General features: G+C 39.6%; 1 protein-coding gene across 1 annotated transcript; it reads right to left on the bottom strand.

Moving 5' to 3' along the window:
• Window positions 1–1,030: 1,030 nt before the first annotated feature.
• ankrd33ba (ankyrin repeat domain 33ba) lies at window positions 1,031–15,896 on the bottom strand. Its single transcript, XM_058376501.1, has 4 exons — window positions 14,968–15,896; window positions 4,424–4,553; window positions 3,610–3,750; window positions 1,031–3,120 (listed from the first exon to the last, which is right to left on the bottom strand). The coding sequence occupies exons 1-4, from the start codon at window positions 15,376–15,378 to the stop codon at window positions 2,288–2,290; spliced, it is 1,515 nt and encodes a 504-aa protein (XP_058232484.1). The 5' UTR covers window positions 15,379–15,896; the 3' UTR covers window positions 1,031–2,287.
• Between the last annotated feature and the right edge of the window lie 5,229 nt (window positions 15,897–21,125).

The raw sequence follows: 21,125 nt of genomic DNA, 5'->3' as shown, positions 1-21,125 counted from the left end.
TCAGTATTGAACAGTATGAAATTTTATCTGCCATGATTTATATTTTTTTATATATATACATATAGTATTTTTTGTTATAATTTTTGTTGTAAGCTGTAATTCTTTATATTCCTGATGCCACAAATTATTATTATTATTATTATTATTATTATAGATTATTAATAATAATGCTTATTATATAGTAATATTTTTATATTTTTTTATTAATTATAATTTATAATATTTATTATTATTATTATTAACATATAATATGAATAACAGCTTTATCTCTAACATGAAGAGTAGATGTGTATTTCTCTTTATCCTCCACTAGGAGGTGCTGTCTCAGCACTCCTTCTCTTCCTTAAATCTTTGGCCTGGAAAAAATAAATGCTGACTCCTGCAGCAAACCTAAGCTTCTGCCGTCCCGCTCCAGTGACCTGAGGGCTTACTAAAAGCCTCCGTCTCTCCTCACACAGCTCAGATGTCTTAGAAGAAGAAGAAACGAAAGTGTTTTGGAGTGACATTGCGGTACGGCAGAACTTTATTCACATTTCATCAGATACACTTTCCTCAAACATCACCGCTTATCCCGTTTCACACCATCTGCTGCTCCACAGGTCATGTGACCTTTAGTCCATGTAGAGTCATGCACACTGCTGTCCAGAATTACTGGTCATTAAAATGCAGCAGATACGACCAGAGATTAGAAATGACTGCAAATGTTTTAGGCTTTTCACTCAAAAAAAACAATTACTGATCATCCTATGCTGTGAAAATACCTCGTTAGAGTTACAGCAATAATCAATAAACCAAAATACTGATAGTAAGGGTGCCAGTATTTTTTTCATTTAAAATAAAATTTAAAATGTTTTTTGTTTGGAAAAAAGAGAGATCAGTAAGTCATTTAAAGGCATTTTTACTAATTACAATTTTTTAATTAATAAAAAAATTGATCATTTTATTTTTAATTTAGGAAAAATGTCTAAAAACAAGATTAATATTTATTAAAATTAATTTCAAATCAATATTGTAATAATAATAAATATCCATGTCAAATTAATACTTCAAAAAGTATACACAATGTGGCTGTATTCATATTTGAGATTTATTTATTTATTTATTTAAGGGATCATGCAGTTCATCTGAAACTCTGAATAGATGAATTTTTCATGAAGGGGTGCCAATAATTCTGGAGCACACAGCATTGAGGGAGCTATATGAACACTAGGTGTAGGAACAGAGGCACAGTGGTACCGTGGTCAGGAATACAGTAATGTCCAGAACCTGAGATTCGGGTGCTGATTAGAGTGTCCATGAGAATTTTCACACTGCAGCTTCGTCGTTGACGGACCGAGACGCTAGTTCAAAAAATTCCGAAGTGTTTTATTGCTCTTATACCACAACCACCTGTCATACTTCTTATGTTTATGGTTACGTTTAATCCCCAGGAAACGATTTAGTTGCTGATGTCACTTCCTGTTACAGCAGCTGTAAACACTCCTTCCCTCAGCAGCGTCTTTTCAGTCTCTCATGTAGATCACATGATGGAAAAAAAACCCAGAAACATTTCATGTTCCTGAGAAACCGGAAAGGAACTCTGGAAACTTGCCTCAGAGTTTTACAAAGAGTTCAATTAATAAACCTTAATTGAACATTCAGCAACGTTCAGAAACCTTTACCATATCAGCTTATTGTTGTTGTTTTTTTTTAATATCAGTCTATGTGTAGTGTCCTGACCAATCAGAACGCAGCAGCACTGTGATGTAATAGCGCATTAACACAGACTACAGATGTGACGTGTGTGAGTTTTCCGTGAGGAGAAATGTTATTCAATTCTGTTTAGTGTTTTTATTTTTGCCTGCTCTGCATTTTTCTCAAAAGTGTTCCAGATTCATAAGTATTGGCACCTCTCGAACAGAAAGAGACATGGTGCTGCTTATAAACTTTCTGGAGTCTCAGTTGATCAAATGTGCTCATTATAATATTAGGCCACACCCACTGATTTCACCTATTTCACATTCAGGTTTCGTTCCTGGGATTTTACAGATAGGAAGTGTTTCTGAGATGAGATTTTTTTTATGCATTGCTTTAGAAAACATTTTTAGTTTGTAGAAATATTTTGGCTGTGATGTTTCTGCTGGTAGTGTAGATGCTTCAGCCATGAACAGCTAGGATGTTGGTCCTAACATTATTATGTTTACAAAGCTTGTAGTATCACAAAGTGACCAAGAATAAATATGAAAATAAATTATCATCAGCATCAAAAGTTTCAAGTATGAAAAGCCCCGTAGTGCACAACTTGGTGTTATTTCTGTTTCCCCACGGTGAGGTGTCTCCGAGTGATGGCCTCCAGACGTTTCTTCTCAGCTTCTTCCGCCTTCTTTCTTTCTTCTTTGAGTTCTTTGTATCTCCACTTGGGCACCTGAAGGAACTGGCCACTGTTGCAGCTGCTTTTCCGCCGCTCCTTCTCCGGCTGGTACGATTCCGTCGGAGCCTTGGTGATCCGAAGCTTGGGCACCACCAGGCCTGGTCTTACGCTGCTCCGTCTCACCAGGTGGAGCGGAAGGAGACTTCCCCTCCGGAGTGCAGAAGAGTCCCTGGGATTCGGGGGCTGAAGGCTAGCGCGTCTGTCTTTGGGTTTAGGCAACAGAGTGACGCGAGAGTTCTGGAAAAGGCGTCTGAACGTCTCCATGCGTTCGGGTCCGAGTCCTTTGAGCTGCTGCAGGCGCTGCTTTTTCAGGATCTCCTGGACCGAGTAGCGGCGTTTTCCGACGCACGGTGGACTCCCGGGACACACCGTCCGACAGGACGTGGCGATAAACGGGCTGCCCAGTGCTGTTGTCATCTGCACCATGTGGTCAAAGACGCCATCTTCTGAAGCTTCCGTCACATTGCTGATGTCGAAAAAGTCGCGCAGGGTCTCCAGCATCTTCTGGACGCAGCCTTTGCGCTGTTGCGATTTAGCCACCAGAGCCGGAAGTAAGGGCCACTCGGGCCGGTACGAGTCGCCGCACTGTTCAGGACACGGCCGCCGGACGAGCCGCTGCATGACCGACACCGTCTCGTATCGTCCGGTGAACAGCGCCCACTCACGAGGAGTCAGCTTACGCCCGTTATCTCTGGCTTCCAAATCAGCACCTAGCAAACACGCCAGAAACAGAATCTCAAACTCTCCTCCGATTCAGAATTTATTCAAATCTACACCTTAAGGGCTAGTTTTTGTCTTAATTTATAGATTCTGTCACAAAATTGGTGTAATCCATATCTAAATGAGTGAGACAGAGAGAGAGAAGGAGAGAGAAAGAGAGACCTAGAGACAGACAGTGAGTGAGAGAGAGAGAGTGAGTGAGTGAGAGAGAGACAGAGAGAGAGAGACAGAGAGAGAGGAAAAGAATGAGAGAGAGAGACTGAAAGAGAGGAAAAGAAAGAGGAAAACAGAAAGATAAGCAAGGGAAGTTTCTATCCCTGACTGACTGAGTGAGAGCGAGAGAGAGACTGAGAGAGGGAGAAAGAGTGACAGAGAAAGAGTGTGAGTGAGAGACAGAGAGAAAGAGAGAGACTGACTGTCCTCCTAAAAAACAGAAATTTAAGTGAGGGAAGTTTCTATCCCTCAGGGCGGTGCAGTACCTGCCATGATCAGCGCTCGGACACAGTCCACTCGGCCCTGCATGGCAGCTTTCATCAGCGCGCTGAATCCGTGACAGTTCCTCTTCTCGATGTCGAGGCCAGGGAAGTAGTTGAGCAGGTAGTTAGTGATGATGATGTGGCCTGTGATCAGGAGATTGAGGTTTAATCCACGACTCTTTTATTAAAGACTGAGTGAGAAATCTTACCTGACGTTAAAAGGAATGAATGAATTTAACATTTCTAACTTCAGCTTTAAAACCTGACGGAAATTTGAAAAATGTTTGACAGAATATATTTGGCAACGAAATATGTTTTTAAATATTAATCTACATCATGCATCTGTTATCAGTGGACATATTAAACTCAGTGTCTTCTGTGTCTGAGTCATTTGCAAATGAATCGATTCTTTGAGTCGACTCACAAACTGCATGTGATTCAGTTTCTTTTTCTGGCTGTTCTGTTTGCAGCCACAGGCTTCGTTTATCGTTGTTATTCATCCCTAGCATGGGTCATGTATTTGACTCTCAGCTGTGTGAGCCCTGACCCTCGGCAGCTCTATATGGAGGTGAGCCGACCACTTTCAAATCTTACATTAACAATGGTTTAATTCTATATTTCTGCGAAATAAAAATGATTGTAATTTCAGGAATTAGAAGGAAGAGAAATATTTTGTCAACATTTCATGCCACAGTTAGGCAAAGAAAGACAAGTCATGAGTCAGAGTCACATGATCTGATTCAGTACATTCCCAGAATTCCTGGTCACTGTTCTCCATACTGTGTGAGTGTGAGAACAGAGTTCAGGTGAAACTCACCGGCCTGTGCAGCTGTGATCAGAGCCGTGTTGCCCTCGTTGTCCTGCCAGTTCACATCCAGATGAGGACACAGAGAAAGTGCGATGACGATGTCCACGTAGCCATGATAACACGCCACCATCAGCCCCGTCTGCAGAGACCGGATTCACAAACACTGTAAAATACCCACTTAAAAATATCATTAAAACTTCAGGTCTGATTTGTTCAGATTAAAAAAGTCTGAATGATCTTTAAAGAAAGCTAATGTTAAATTAAAAATGTTAATATTTAATGTCTATAATAAAGATTGCTGTTTTTTATAAAGGATTGATTATAAAGTCGTAGCTCTGTTCTGTTCTGTCCCTGCTGTCACAAACTGTAAACTGTAAGCTGTTTTCTCAGATCCCAAAAGCCCAAAAATTCCATGTTCTGAGTGCAAGTCCAAATCATTTAATCAGAAAGAGATCTCACTTCCTCTGTCTGATTCAGATATTTTTCAGGATCTTCTAAAATTGCTTCTAACATTACTTTACATTTTGGTATAACATCAGCTTCAGATGTTTCCATTTGGTCAAATGGCAGCAAAATTTCCCAAACCTGTTTATATCAACACGTCCAAGTGACCACGAGCTAACGGCTAATAGTACTAGTAATAGAATGTCCATTAGTGATCACTGCTTAATACAATAAAATAGGTTATGAAACTATTACATCAGCCACACGAGGGATTTAGTGCTCACAGTTAGTCACTCCTTAATAATGTCCAGCTTAACCTCTGACCGATGCAGAGTAACTGACCCTGTAGACTCCTTACAGGCATGTCGGAGTGGTTTGTAGCTCTAAGTGATAAATTTAGCCACCAGAAGCCTGTAAGGAAGCAGGATTGTTATAGAGACTCTACAGTATATTATTCAGAGTACAGTATCTGATGCAGGATGTCACTCAACGAGCCCAAAGTTTCAGAAACAACCCAAAATATTCCTGTTTAATGAATGTTTAAAAATATTTTTAAATAATTGTAAATAAGGAAACAAATCTGCCCGTTCTGTTCAGTAAAATTAATCAACCCGGACTGTGATAATGGCTTCTAGGGTTTATAAATAATCATCAACCAGCAGGAAGAAATCTGTTCGCTTCTGAATCTCTGCCTTCAGTCTTAATAATACAGCTACTGACATCATAAAACTAGAGCTGAGACTGCCTGGCTTTTACGACTCCAGCGTGGCGTTTCTACTCCAACAACGATGCATTAGACAAGCCGTTTTTGCATTTTACAATTTTGCAATTTACATTTTCTGACCCAGATATTAGCTCCTCCCCTTGATAGAATCCGCGCTGCTTAGCTCCTCCCCCTTAAAATCTTAAAAGTTCTATTGTGAAGTAAATAAGTCAAACTTAATGATATAGTTTCTTGGAAAAAAAACACTACTTAAGTGAAATAACATATTAAGTCAAAGTAATGAGATATTAAGTTGTAAATACAGTAATGACGGGCCCTCGCACTACGGGCCATCACTACACGGTGCCATCGCTGCCCAGGCGCACCAGACACAGTGAGTACAGTGGGTACATGCATTAAAAGGGGAAATACCAAAAGGACAAGAGTGACAATTTGGGTGTACTGAAAGTGATCACAGCAATGTCCACTGATGGCAAAACGAAAACTGTCTTTCATTCTAAACTATATAAGGACAAAAGGGACAGTTTGGGTGTAATGAAACAGATCATAGCAATGTCCAGTGATGTCCAAAGGGACAATGACTCTCCCTCTAAACTATATTACTATATCAGTTTATTTATATATATATATATATATATATATATATATACACACACACACAGAGAGAGAGACCCAGGAAAATGTATACACATTTCACCATTTAAGAATTTTTTTTATACAAAATTTTGTATAAATATTGTATTAATAAATTTATTGCTATACGTTATAGATTGAGTTATATGATGATATTATGATAATATTATGATAATATTATTACTTTTATACTAATATTATTTACATCATACTATTTTTTTCTTTTCCTGAAGTGTGTATACATTTTTTGGTTGACTCTGTATATATGAATTGTGAAAATGAAGCAATATTGTAAAAAAATTAAAATAACGGGATAAGAGCCTCTAGTGGACATAGTCTAGTACTGCAGGAGTCAGGTGAAAATGGACTAGTCAATGGACTGATAAATGTAAAAATTTGTTGTGAGCCGTTTGAGCGTCACAAAATCATGAAACTAAGCAGAATCACTCACAACCAGTTGTTTGTTCTATTTAAAAAAAATTTCCACTTCTTTCTTTTTCCACATATCTTTCCACTGTTAAGATATAAGAACATTAATATTTTTCTATTATGTCCTCACAATAGCAACATCATTCACAATATCACAAATTCCTTCACAGTTTCACATCAGCCATGTCCTGACATTAATCTGACTGACTTTCAACCAAATCAGGTGAAAGGAAGGGAAAACATTAGAGATTTCTAAAAGTGACACACTTCCTGCTGCCAGTTGGTGGCGCTATGACTGACACTGACAGTAGTCATGTCCGTGTGATCAGCTTTCTTCTCTTAACATAAATTTGAGGTTTGATATACATGACACAATATACACTGAAGTTATTAGCCACTTCCTGTTTCCTTTTATTCACCATAAGTTTGAGGGCTCCTCACGGCTGAACCGTTTGAGATCAAAAATCCCTCATCAACTTTAGATCCTCAATGTCTTCAGATCATATTGGACCCTGTTTGGTCAAGATCATATAAATCCCCTAGGAGGAGTATATCAAATTCCATTGGGTGTGTTTTTCAAACATCCCAAAATAACTGACTTCCTGTTAAGCAGATCCCATGACAGGTGGATGAACGTCATTTAGTTCAATGAGATCTAAATGTATACCGGCTCTCATGCATATACGTCCAAGTGAAGATGAGCTGTGCAGCTAGATTTCAGACAAAGTTCCAGGGGGCGCTGTGACAGCCCTGTGCCACGCCCGGGGACCAGCCACACTGGACTTTCTCATAAACATGTACACTCTCTATGGGAAATATTTCAGAAACATTAGGCCTTTCCACTCGTAAGATATGAGAAGATTCATTTAATTCTATGATATTCTCATGTAAATCATCGCCATAGTAACACGAATCAAGATATCAAAAATTCCTTCACAGTTTCACATCAGCCATGTCCTGACATTATCCTGACTGATTTTGAACCAAATCAGGTGAAAGTAAGGGAGAAAATATTAGTTTTCAAAAAGTGACACACTTCCTGCTGCCATTTGGTGGCGCTATGACCGAGACTCACAGTCGTCATATCAGTGTGATCAGCTTTCAGTGCTTAACATAATCCTAAGGTTTCATGTAGATCACTTAATGTACACCGAAGTTATTAGCCACTGCCTGTTTCGTTTTATTCGCCATAAGTTTAAGGGCTTCTCACGGCTGAACCATTTGAGATCAAAAATCCCTCATCAACTTACATTATCAGTGTCGAGATCATATTAGCCTGGGTTTGGTGGCGGTTGTATCAGTGTCTTGAGATCATATTAGCCTGGGTTTGGTGGCGGTTGTATCAGTGTCGAGATCATATTAGCCTGGGTTTGGTGGCGGTTGTATCAGTGTCTTGAGATCATATTAGCCTGGGTTTGGTGGCGGTTGTATCAGTGTCTTGAGATCATATTAGCCTGGGTTTGGTGGCGGTTGTATCAATGTCGAGATCATATTAGCCTGGGTTTGGTGGCGGTTGTATCAATGTCGAGATCATATTAGCCTGGGTTTGGTGGCGGTTGTATCAGTGTCTTGAGATCATATTAGCCTGGGTTTGGTGGCGGTTTTAATAATGTCTTGAGATCATATTAGCCTGGGTTTGGTGGCGGTTTTAATAATGTCTTGAGATCATATTAGCCTGGGTTTGGTGGCGGTTGTATCAGTGTCTTGAGATCATATTAGCCTGGGTTTGGTGGCGGTTGTATCAATGTCGAGATCATATTAGCCTGGGTTTGGTGGCGGTTGTATCAGTGTCTTGAGATCATATTAGCCTGGGTTTGGTGGCGGTTTTAATAATGTCTTGAGATCATATTAGCCTGGGTTTGGTGGCGGTTGTATCAGTGTCTTGAGATCATATTAGCCTGGGTTTGGTGGCGGCTGTATCAATGTCGAGATCATATTAGCCTGGGTTTGGTGGCGGTTGTATCAGTGTCTTGAGATCATATTAGCCTGGGTTTGGTGGCGGTTTTAATAATGTCTTGAGATCATATTAGCCTGGGTTTGGTGGCAGTTTTAATAATGTCTTGAGATCATATTAGCCTGGGTTTGGTGGCGGTTTTAATAATGTCTTGAGATCATATTAGCCTGGGTTTGGTGGCAGTTGTATCAGTGTCTTGAGATCATATTAGCCTGGGTTTGGTGGCGGTTGTATCAATGTCTTGAGATCATATTAGCCTGGGTTTGGTGGCGGTTGTATCAGTGTCTTGAGATCATATTAGCCTGGGTTTGGTGGCGGTTGTATCAGTGTCTTGAGATCATATTAGCCTGGGTTTGGTGGCGGTTGTATCAATGTCTTGAGATCATATTAGCCTGGGTTTGGTGGCGGTTTTAATAATGTCTTGAGATCATATTAGCCTGGGTTTGGTGGCGGTTGTATCAGTGTCTTGAGATCATATTAGCCTGGGTTTGGTGGCGGTTGTATCAGTGTCGAGATCATATTAGCCTGGGTTTGGTGGCGGTTGTATCAGTGTCTTGAGATCATATTAGCCTGGGTTTGGTGGCGGTTGTATCAGTGTCTTGAGATCATATTAGCCTGGGTTTGGTGGCGGTTGTATCAATGTCGAGATCATATTAGCCTGAGTTTGGTGGCGGTTGTATCAATGTCGAGATCATATTAGCCTGGGTTTGGTGGCGGTTGTATCAGTGTCTTGAGATCATATTAGCCTGGGTTTGGTGGCGGTTGTATCAATGTCGAGATCATATTAGCCTGGGTTTGGTGGCGGTTGTATCAGTGTCTTGAGATCATATTAGCCTGGGTTTGGTGGCGGTTTTAATAATGTCTTGAGATCATATTAGCCTGGGTTTGGTGGCGGTTGTATCAGTGTCTTGAGATCATATTAGCCTGGGTTTGGTGGCGGCTGTATCAATGTCGAGATCATATTAGCCTGGGTTTGGTGGCGGTTGTATCAGTGTCTTGAGATCATATTAGCCTGGGTTTGGTGGCGGTTTTAATAATGTCTTGAGATCATATTAGCCTGGGTTTGGTGGCAGTTTTAATAATGTCTTGAGATCATATTAGCCTGGGTTTGGTGGCGGTTTTAATAATGTCTTGAGATCATATTAGCCTGGGTTTGGTGGCAGTTGTATCAGTGTCTTGAGATCATATTAGCCTGGGTTTGGTGGCGGTTGTATCAATGTCTTGAGATCATATTAGCCTGGGTTTGGTGGCGGTTGTATCAATGTCTTGAGATCATATTAGCCTGGGTTTGGTGGCGGTTGTATCAGTGTCTTGAGATCATATTAGCCTGGGTTTGGTGGCGGTTGTATCAGTGTCTTGAGATCATATTAGCCTGGGTTTGGTGGCGGTTGTATCAATGTCTTGAGATCATATTAGCCTGGGTTTGGTGGCGGTTTTAATAATGTCTTGAGATCATATTAGCCTGGGTTTGGTGGCGGTTGTATCAATGTCTTGAGATCATATTAGCCTGGGTTTGGTGGCGGTTGTATCAATGTCTTGAGATCATATTAGCCTGGGTTTGGTGGCGGTTTTAATAATGTCTTGAGATCATATTAGCCTGGGTTTGGTGGCGGTTGTATCAATGTCTTGAGATCATATTAGCCTGGGTTTGGTGGCGGTTTTAATAATGTCTTGAGATCATATTAGCCTGGGTTTGGTGGCGGTTGTATCAGTGTCTTGAGATCATATTAGCCTGGGTTTGGTGGCGGTTTTAATAATGTCTTGAGATCATATTAGCCTGGGTTTGGTGGCGGTTGTATCAATTCCCTAGGAGGAGTATTTCACTAGTATTTCCACTTCCTGTGGATTAGCCTTAATGACATGCAGTGTGAAAGTTGTTCAGTTCAATGAGATCTAAGTGTGTACCAAGTTGTACATGGATACGTGCAAGTGTATATCAGCTATGCAGCAAGATTTTCCAGGGGGCGCTGTAACGGGTGTGTGCCACGCCCAGGGCCGAGCCACAGTGACGTCCTAATGGCCGCAGATTCCAACCTGTCTGCTGATTTCATATATGAAGAGTTTCTGAGCATGTTAAGGGGTCCAAAATGCCCCGAAAGGTTGAAAAAAAAATAAAACGAAAAACTAAAACAATAGGGCTTCCGCACCTACAGTGCAAGGCCTCTGGCCTCTGGCCTCTGGCCTTGCTCCTTCAGTGCTTGGGCCCTAATAATGATGTATTATCTTGCAACAACATTAAAAGAGCAGGATATTATTTGATAATTACAACAAAATAAGACATTATTTAGTCAAAGTAAGAAGATTGAGTCTTAATTAAGAGATGTTGAGTCAAAATAAGTTAAAGTCAAAATTCAACAATAAGTTGAGTCAAAATGAGTTGTTAAGTCGGAATAATTAGAGAATATCTTGAAAAAACAAATTAAGTTGGATTAATGTTATTAAGTAGAAATTGTGAGATATTATTATTATTTCAAAATTATTCCTATTCAGTCAAACTGACCGGATAATAACATTCACAAAACAATTCAAAATATGTTAAGTCAAGATTCTAAGATATTATTAAGTCAAAATTATGAGATAATATCCTGAAATAACAAACTGAGTGAAAATAACACTAATAAGTGTGAGATATTAATTAGAAATAATGAGATAGTATCATGAAATAACAAAATAAGTCAAATAGCTTTTCTGTCACAGCATGGCATTATTTCTACGTGAGGTTCAGGGTGTAGCTCAGATGAAGCAGACCGCTGTAGATGATTACATATGGCCTCTTAAAGACAACGTGAAGCTGATGAGAGAGAGCTGTGGTGCTGAGACAGGTGAGGTTTATGGACAGGATGCCTCTCGGTCTCGGCTCGCTCTGGATTTGCATCACGTTCGAGTTTCTTTAGATAAACCGTATCCTCTGAGTGAATTTAAATGTAAATGTATGCAGGTGGCATTTTGGGGCATCAGCTTCAGGGTGTGTTTTATTCCCTCTCTCAGCTCCGACTCCGTATCTGTCTCGTGTAATCTGCAGCATCGTCAGCTCCTGAAATAGAAAGGATTAGCCTCTGGAGCCAGTGACCGGTCCGAATCACCGGTCCGAGTTTTAACGCTTACGAGCTTGTTCGGCTTTCTAAAGGGTTCCTAAAGGGTCAAGTTAAACGTTAAATTACAAAGACCTGTTTTTAAATCAATTTTCAGAAATAAATTAAAGATATTGGTGTGTGTGTGAGACCTGTAATGGGTTTTTTTGGTTATTTTAAGCAATATTTTGTTATTTATTTTAAAGTATGACACAAATATCAGGATTCCTAAAATTCATTTCTACGATGCATGATATGTGAACAACTCTCAGCAAAGGAGAAATATTTATTTCTTTTCTTTATTTAATGCCTTAGTTAGCAATATTTTGTGACTAGTGGTTAGTTAGCAGCAAAGTAATGGTATTTAAGATAGAATAAATTTAAAGAATCAAAAATACAGCAATGACACAGTATTTACTAGATAAATATGTTGGGGTTATGAATGATATCCGTAATATACCTTTTAATTTAAAGGTTTTTAGCTACAAATTGGTGCCAGAAATGATTTAATTTAATTTAATTTTTATTTTTTTTATTTTGTTATTTTAATGATATGTTTTAGAGGCTTTAAATGTGATTTTATTTTATTGGTTTCTTTCAAGAAACAAATCAATTATCTGAAATATATGACAATTATATGATATATATTTTTTAAACATTTAAAAAATCTTAAACGTTTCATAATGACACATCTGGTTTATTGTAATGTTGTTATAGGAAACAGGAAATTAAACTCAAGATATTTTGACTTTTTTTTTAAATAAACTGCTTCTATAATTATGGACTTTATCAAAAAACAATAATCAATAAGCAATGACTATCTGACCGTGTGGACATGAAATCACAAGTAAGACTTTAAATAAACAGGATTAGAGCTGGGCAATAAGATCATATAATATCGATATTGTGATCAGTTGTAGTACAGTGTACTTTATATCGCTGGTATAACTCAGATTTTTTTTCCAGCATTGGTTCATTACATAAAAACTTCATCAAACTCCAGATTTTCTTTACACATGACTGTAATTTTGTGACGTCTATCACGCATCGTAGAAACGTTTCCCAGTGTCGTAATGTGATATTTTTCCTATTTACCCGCCGATGGATGATGTGGTTAGATCTTTTGCCCTTTAAATTCACATGAAAGATTTGGAGCATTGTAACATCTCTTTTTAACGTAATTGTCTAAATCTGTTCGGTGTTTCTGCAGCTGTACGAGGAGCAGACTTCCTGAACAGAGTGAGGATTCCACATGAAGCTTTGATTAGTTGTTCTATCAAATCATGAACACTTCATTACTGCTGTAGTGTCATACACTCAGTGCTAATCACATTTTAGAGAAGTGTGTGTGTGTGTGTGTGTGTGTGTGAGAAAGACAACTGATGAAGTGGGTCTTAATGAGTCATGGCATCTTACTGCCGTCTTACTAAATGACACAGAGAGAGAGAGAGAGAGAGAGAGAGAGACTGAGAGTGAGTGAGAGACTGAGAGAGAGAGTCTGTGAGTGAGAGAGAGACTGAGAAAGAGAGTCTGTGAGTGAGAGAGAGAGTAAAGCAGCACTAGATGTTGGAGAAATGACTCATCACCTAAATTTCCCTTCTTGAACAGCACTTTTTACTTGAGCTGCATTCCAGGACCTGACAACATTTGTACTTTTTTTACTTTCATGTGGCCGTGAAAAAGACCCAAAAAAGGCCACAGTTTTGAACGTGTGTGTGTGTGTTCACAGCATTCATTCTTTCATTTCAACTTACTAAGCACTTTATCGTGTTCTATCGTGTTTCAGATGTGATATTTACACATGTAGTGAGAAAGCCACATGGGATTTTTACAGAAGAAAATTTTCACATCTTATTATTCTTACAGGAATAACAACTCTTCATCCGATCCCATTCTGAAATGGATCTTTTTCCCAACTTGATTTCTTTTTTTCTCCCTGAAAGCATAAAATAAGTATTGTGGCATACAGTCTTCTGAGATTGAGATCTGCGTATAAATTTTATTAAATCTATTCTTATTGATACTGGGAACAATTTTCACTATATACAGCCAAGTGCATTATGGGAATTCTGTTCCCTCTTGACTAATTGGATGTTATCTCTAAATTAAAAGATTATTACCTGACATGAAAAATCGCTATTTTGACTCAGCAACCATTAGATTCATAAACTAAATAGAATACAGCTATCAGATTTGAGTTTACACGTGAAATAAAAAGGTATAGAGCAAATAGAATGTTCAGGATGCTCTGTGTGTGTCAGACATTTTGTCTCAGATCAGATGTAAATACATTTGGTTTCAGTTTTTTGCTGTGTAACTGTCCCAAAACTTCTGATTTCAAGATGGCTGCAAGTTGTATAATGAAACAATGCCACATGATATCATGCTATTTTTAATCCAAAGAGCAGAACCTGAACAGAATCTGTTGGTGTATTCCCTGATCGAGACTTTTCTATTTCTCTATGGATAAGGGCGTCGGCCACATGCCAGAAATATACATGCGTTAGTTATCACTCTGCATTTCAACTAAACAGCCACAAAGGACAAACAGGCCTTTTCACTTCCTTGGATTTATCCTGACAGTGAACGAGTTCTGGCCTGTGCCTGCCACTTTCATTTGGATCACGTAATGCTGTGAAAGGTGGTGATGAATTCCTGCGAGTCTTTACTGCCAGAAAACAGCCATGGCTCAACCTTTATGAGACGGATCTCAGGAATAAGACAGGGCAAAAATTACAGTAGAGTTACTTTAAGTGCAACACTGTAAGTTGAAAGCATTAGATATGCTGGAGTATAACTGAAGGGGGTTTGACCCTTTGACACAAATTCAGACAAATTCACATGATTCAGTACAAAATGTTACAAAGGTTAAGGTTCAAGGCAAAGGGTTTGTAGGTTTTTCTTACTTTCAGTAAAGTGTGAGTGAGTGTGTGTAAGAGTGAGTGAGGGTGTGTGAGTGAGTGAGTGAGTGAGTGAGTGAGTGAGTGAGTGAGTATGTGTTTGTGTGTGTGTGTGTGTGTGTGTGTGTGTCTGGAGTTTTTGGTCCAGTTTGTAAACTACAGCGGTATATCATTGACCTGAACTGTAGATGAACTGTATTTACTTTTCTAGATTGTTTATGAAATGTACAAAACAATTTAACAACACGTTTCTAAGGTGTATCTAAGGAGAAACCCCGAGAATGGTACAGATTAGTGTGGCTTTACTGTAAAACAGCTTCATGTGAACCGATTCTCTCGTTCGGCTCACCGCAAAGAGTTGTTCAAAAGGAATCGACTCGTCGCGTGGCCATGCTTACCCGGTTGTTCTTGTCAGTTTCTCGCACCTCTTCCTCCGTCACCCCCTGCCGGATCAGAGCCTTGACGGTGAGGGCACTGTTACTGCAACAGGCCCGGAAAAGCGACAGAGTCCCGGGGGTTGGTGCGCACTCCGACTCCGTGAGCTCTTCATCCGGCGGGTAAAACGAGTCATCCGAGGCGATGCTCCGTGTGTCGGACGAGTTGGAGAGCTCATCGTATTCCTCGTATTCCTCATAGTCATCCTCAGAAAACTCACACGAACCCAGATCCTCGTCGTAGACGCTGTAGTGGATGTCCGGCGGCTCCTGCGTGATGGTCGGGTGGATTTGAGTGGACGAGTTGCTGACTTTGGCTTTAAGTTTGCCCGGTGAGGAGCCTCCACCATCCTCCTGGTCCCTCATTAGCAACATCTAACCCGTTAACCAGTCAAATCGCACTTTAAGTCATCTGACATCGGAAACGAAGTGTTCGCCAAGTCAGAGTAGTGATAATAAAAAGAAGAAGAATAAGTTAGCGTTTCTCTCGTAGCTCCGTACATCATTCCCCCTTAGGCTATCTTCCTAAACTTATTCCAGTTTGTAGATCCCTCATCATGTATCTCCGTCCAAGATGCCTACATAAAACATTTACCGAACACGAATTAATCCCGGCTGAAAGTCGTTAAAAGCCGCATTGTCCTGTTCGCGTTTGCGCACTGCGAGCTGCGTGTCCATCTGTAGCTCTCAGATTCATGTGCTCCTAAAGTGCAGCTCCATAATCCGATTAGATTAGCTCTTCTCTTCCTCCTCCTCCTCCTCCTCCTCCTTCTGCTTGCTTTCTGTCCGAGATTAAATCATCCAGTGCTCGCGTTAGGGCTGGGTTTGGTAATACGGTTTAATCACCAGAGCTTGCTCGGTTACGCGTGTTCTCGGCTTCTCTTTAGGGGAAAATTTTAGTTTCGTTTTAGGGGTTTTCTTGATTTTGTGTGTGATTATGTCGCCCACCTGCTTGGAAATACCCATCAGACATCACTCAGTACCAGGAGGACTCAAAACTACAAAAACGAAAGTACAAACTATTTAAATGAAGAGAGTGATATTAACGGAGATAAAGAGATGAAACAGGAGGACCTTATGCTCTGGTATTGCTGGTAAACATCTCACTGAGAGCTGATAGCAAACTCCAAATCCATATTCTAACACTCACTAATAAACTTTCCTTATGTGAATCTTTAACCTAAACATGCATGAAAAGGCAGCAATTAAGTGACCAGAGAAAGTACAGTTTAGTTTCTTGAATTAAATTCTTCTCCTATGAACATAAACCTGTCTCAACATAAACAAATAATATGCATAATGTCATTTATTTAAAGCCTAAAATCCATCAGCCCTCTCCCTCCCTCCTTCCAAGCGTGCGGAGGAGCAAAACAATTTATTTTAATGCAGCTCGACAACATTATTGTTCTCTTTTTAATTAAATAAAGTGGCACCAAATCCTTTCCAACCCCTTATACCAAGTCGAGCTTAAACTGAAGCTTTAAAAAACTCTTTTGTTTGTTTGTGGGTAATGTTAACTGATTAATTTATTTTTCAAGCTATAGACTCTACGCAAATGCTGATCTGCAATTTTCTTTTTTTCAAAATCCATTTATTGCGACATGAATCTAACCAAAAAAAAAACATGTGAGCAGTGCCAGATGAAGTGAATAAGGGCCCGTGTGATCCGATCCAACAGACGAGCTACTGTTGCTCAAATTGCTGAAGAAGTTAATGCTGGTTCTGATAGAAAGGTGTCAGAATACACAGTGCAGGACGGGTCAAGGCTGTTTTGGCAGCAAAAGAGACAATATTAGGCAGGTGTCAGTGGCGGGCAATAATTCAGGCTGGGAATTTGACTACATCCCAGGCCACCTTTACTGCTGCCGTCACTGCTTTACGTTTTGTTTTAGACTCGTCTTACCAATAAAGCAGAGCATTTACTCCTGCGCATGGGTCTGTTTTTTCTAATGATCAAGTACAGTATATCAAAAATATCAGAAACACTTAACAAAAGCTACAGTGTAAGTAACAGATAACAATGTTCACTCAATGGCTTAAGAACAGACCAGTAAGAGTAAACAGTAAGTGATTAGCACTAGTAAATAATAATGGATTATCAAGGCTTTCAACTGCCTTGTTCATCTTTCCTTGAGTCTCTCTCTCTCTCTCTCTCTCACACACACACACACACACACACACAAACGCACACACACTCTGCACATCTGGTTGTTGTGCAATATGAAATAAACACATTCAACACTATATACTTATTAATTGTATATTACAGTCCTACTACTGATGATCTCATAAATTCTAAAAGCACATATTGTTCTAAGAGTATAGCCTGCATGTTTAGTTTAGCTTAGCTTAATCTTTACCTGAAGGTTCCTGCTCTGACTCCAACGCTGACCTGTCCACCACCTCTAGTTCAGCAGCAGGATCACTGGCACCAGTAGTCCTGCTCCTGCTTCTGTTCTCACCTTTAAAAAAGATACTCTATCCCTATCTCTAAAACACTGTGCTAGTTTGTCATTTTCTAAGATGTTGCAACATGCTCTTTTAAAACTTCTATCGGTATATATTTTTTAAAAATATATTTTGTGAACACCATTAGCTTGCACAAAGTGGACTTCTTGAGCGATAGTTAGCCATGCTGTAGATGCATGTGTAGGTAATTATTTTTTATTTATTCAAAAAAAATCTTGACCCTCTAACACTCACACTCTCTATTCTACTTCTTGTTTATTATATGAAAATCTTGACCCACTAACACTAGCATTCTCTGTACTATCTACTTTTTATTTATTATAAAACAAAAACATGTGTTGCATTCGACTAAAGGAGACTTGTCACAGCACTTACATGTTGCTCATTTGTTGGTTTGATTTTATCTATTGTAAGTTGCTTTGGATGAAAGCTTCCATCTGCCAGATGAAGACACCAAAGTATCGCAAGAGTGACTCTAGTGCATATTCGAGCTCACACTCTGAAGTCACTATCACGGTACTTTGACCTCATACACCGATTGGTCTGCGCAGAGCCGCTTTAAGTTGAACACACCCATTACCTTCCTCTGGAAATAGTCAGTTAGGCAGTGCATCGCTGACGTTGGGTCATGTGGTGGTCATTTACACTCCGCGATTTGCTGATTCGTAGCTTGAGAGGTCTGTCAATTCATGCCTATGGGTGTGAGGCCAGAACAACCGTCAGGCCACTGGTGCCCCCAATGGCCATTCCGCCCCGGCAGGTGGTCATAATGTTCTGCCTGGTCAGTGTATGCAGTTATATAATCCTGTTTAATGGAGATTTATTCTTTATATTCCCACAACATACATCACATGGATTATTAAGACACATATGCTCATAGAAATTTCAATTTTGCAGAAAGCATCGTCTTAAAAATGTATTCAATGAAAGTTTTTATAAAGCTTTTCTAGCTGATGTATGTGTTTTTGCTCATATCGACTGTATTTCCTGATCTCTCAGTATCTGCACACTGCACTTCTCTTTACAGCTCACCGTTAAGTGCTCACCATAATTGCTGCATGTAATTACTGAGGCATTTTGCCCTAAAACGCTTGGAGCTCATACAGACTCGTCTCCGTCTCCAGCTGGAGTTTTATCACTTCAACATGCTGTACTGTGAGGAGAAATTGCACAAGACACTGCTTGAGGTACCATAAAACTGTAGTATGAGGAATAGAACATGACACAGCATGCTGATATGGAACATAATCCATGAAGTTCTGTAAAAACCGTCTTATTATTCTGATTAAACAGCAATGTGCCAATAATCATTTATTATATTTTTTAAAAAGGTCACGTCAACATTTTATCAATTTGTTGTTACACTGCATATTTGAATATTATGGAAAGTTATTTTCTGTTCTCTCTTATGTTATAGCAGCTATAAATACTTGTTCCCTCACTAGCTATAACTCTGACACTGGAGACTCCTTCCATGAACACAATGTCAGCAGTTTTTTGGTTTGTTTATGTGCCATGTCTGCTGTACAAGTCCAGTTAAAAGAGCTGTTGCTATGGAAACAGTAACACAATAAGCTGCTGTGATTAAAAAAAAATCAATCAACACCTTCTGACCAATCAGAATCCAGAATTCAAGCATGATGTGGTATTTTAACATTATGGTATCATACTGTACTCAAACCTAGACAGGTAGAAAGACCCAGAGGTGTGTGTGTGTGTGTGTGTGTGTGTGTGTGTATATGTGTGTGTGTGAGAGAGAGAGAGAAAGGGGGAGAAATGTGGGTCAAAGTTTCTCTCCTCCTCAGCTCCAGCTCCGCCAGCTTACTCAATTACATCAACTCAGCACTTGATAAATCCCTGAGACAAGCGGTCAACTGGGACGAAATCCCTCCCAAGTAAAAGTTCATCTGGGATCCTAACGTTGGATTTGTGTTGGATGTACAGTGTGACACTTACCCCAGCCTTTGGGCAGCTTTGTCCAGTAAAATATTAAATATGAATGTGTAAAATATCACCCAGAAATATGCTTAACTTCCGCGGGGTGCTGATTTAGGGGGTGGGGCTAAATATTCATACATAGTTTGTGAAGTCAGACAATAAGATCTGCAGTTTTGGACCAATAACATTTAATATAAATGTGTGAATTATGTTTAAACTTATATATGTTTATACACAGTATAGCCATCCATAGCCACAGGTGTATAAAATCTTTTGGAAAATTTCAAATTTTCCAACTGGTGTGGAGGAACTGACCTCAACCCCATAGAACACCTTTGCGATGAATTATAGTGGAGACTGCAAGCCAGACCTTCTCTTCCAACATCAGTGCCTGACCTCACAAAGAGGAATGGTCAAAAATTCCCATAAACACACTCCTAAACTTCTGTTAAGCCTTCCCAGAAGAGTTGAAGCTGTTATAGCTGCAAAGGGCGGGACAACTCCATATTACATTCTACAGATTAATAATGGGATGTCATTAAAGTTCATGTGCATGAAGTTAGACATCCCAAAACTTTTGGCAATATAGTGTTATATACTCATTTCAGGTCCAGGTTGTGTGACCCTACAACATGTGGAAACGTTTAAGAACCCTGGACCTAAAAATGATTCTGTGAGTTTATTTAATTCCATTTCAGAAGGTACAACAGTTAGGAGTTCTTATGTTGTCTGGTTTTGCATCCTTTTAGAAGTCTAATAACCCTCAACTATCTGAAGAACACTTGGAGAACCCTTCTGTAGGCCACACAAACACACTCTGATGCAAAATTCAACTTGACTGAGAAAATTAATATGGTGTGTTTTCCAAATTAAGCTGTTTGTGTTAATTAAAAGCACAAATTAATGATTCCCTCGGGACCGTCGGTCGATCAGTTGATGACTAATTGCTTGCAGCACTCAGAATGACCTTCCTCACACGAGCGGGACACTGAGAGCACCTCCGTGTTTGATTACAATTAGTCTCCGTCTGCACTTCCTCGCTCTGCGTCGCAATTAAGACTTAATGAATGAGTAAATGAATGGATTACATGCAGCATCCGTGATTTTCCTCCGACTGTATAACAGCTAACAGACACTCAGAGGTGGAGGAAGTCCGGGTCATGTTCTGGGACACACTGTTTGTTCAAAAGGAGAGAATCACTGAGCTGAATTAATGAAAGAATCAGACGGAATCAGAGAACTGACTCTTGCTCAAAGAGAACCCTTTGATGCTTCGGCTTCGGAATCTAAAATCAATCTTTAACATTTTGTAATTTAAACCAAACACACCGTAAGAAATATGTTCACTACACAGAGTCCTGTTGGCTGATATTTGGTCAAAAGTTGGTGATCTATTCTCTATAACATCAGCTCTATGTTATCGTTTCTATAGCAACAGCTCGTTCACAGAGAAGTGATGGAAGAACGCTCCATCTGAATAGATCTTTAAAATCGTTGACATGAAAGTTTTCCAAAAGTAAGATGTTTAATTAACATTTATGGAAGGAGACTCCAGTGTCAGAGCTTTGTAACAGTGAAGCTGAAACTTTTCCTACATCTTCAGGACAGAAGAGTTTACACTTCTTGCAGTTTCTCAGAGAGAGAGGACAGGAAGGTGCACTATATTGCCAAATGTTTAGGGACACCCCTCCAGATCATTGAGTTCAGGTGTTGTG

The sequence above is a fragment of the Hemibagrus wyckioides genome, linkage group LG23 (assembly GCF_019097595.1).
Source record: "Hemibagrus wyckioides isolate EC202008001 linkage group LG23, SWU_Hwy_1.0, whole genome shotgun sequence".
NCBI classification, from domain to species: Eukaryota; Metazoa; Chordata; class Actinopteri; order Siluriformes; family Bagridae; genus Hemibagrus; species Hemibagrus wyckioides.
This window is presented reverse-complemented; position numbering and strand designations above follow the sequence as displayed.

What these genes read in the sequence shown, in the direction of transcription:
- ankrd33ba (XM_058376501.1), bottom strand. Translation starts at nt 15,378, where the DNA reads ATGTTGCTAATGAGGGACCAGGAGGATGGTGGAGGCTCCTCACCGGGC. An exon ending in GATCACAGCTGCACAGGCCG is followed by an intron (nt 3,751 to 4,423) that starts GTGAGTTTCACC and finishes TCCTGATCACAG; the next exon opens with GCCACATCATCATCACTAAC. An exon ending in CCGAGCGCTGATCATGGCAG is followed by an intron (nt 3,121 to 3,609) that starts GTACTGCACCGC and finishes CGTGTTTGCTAG; the next exon opens with GTGCTGATTTGGAAGCCAGA.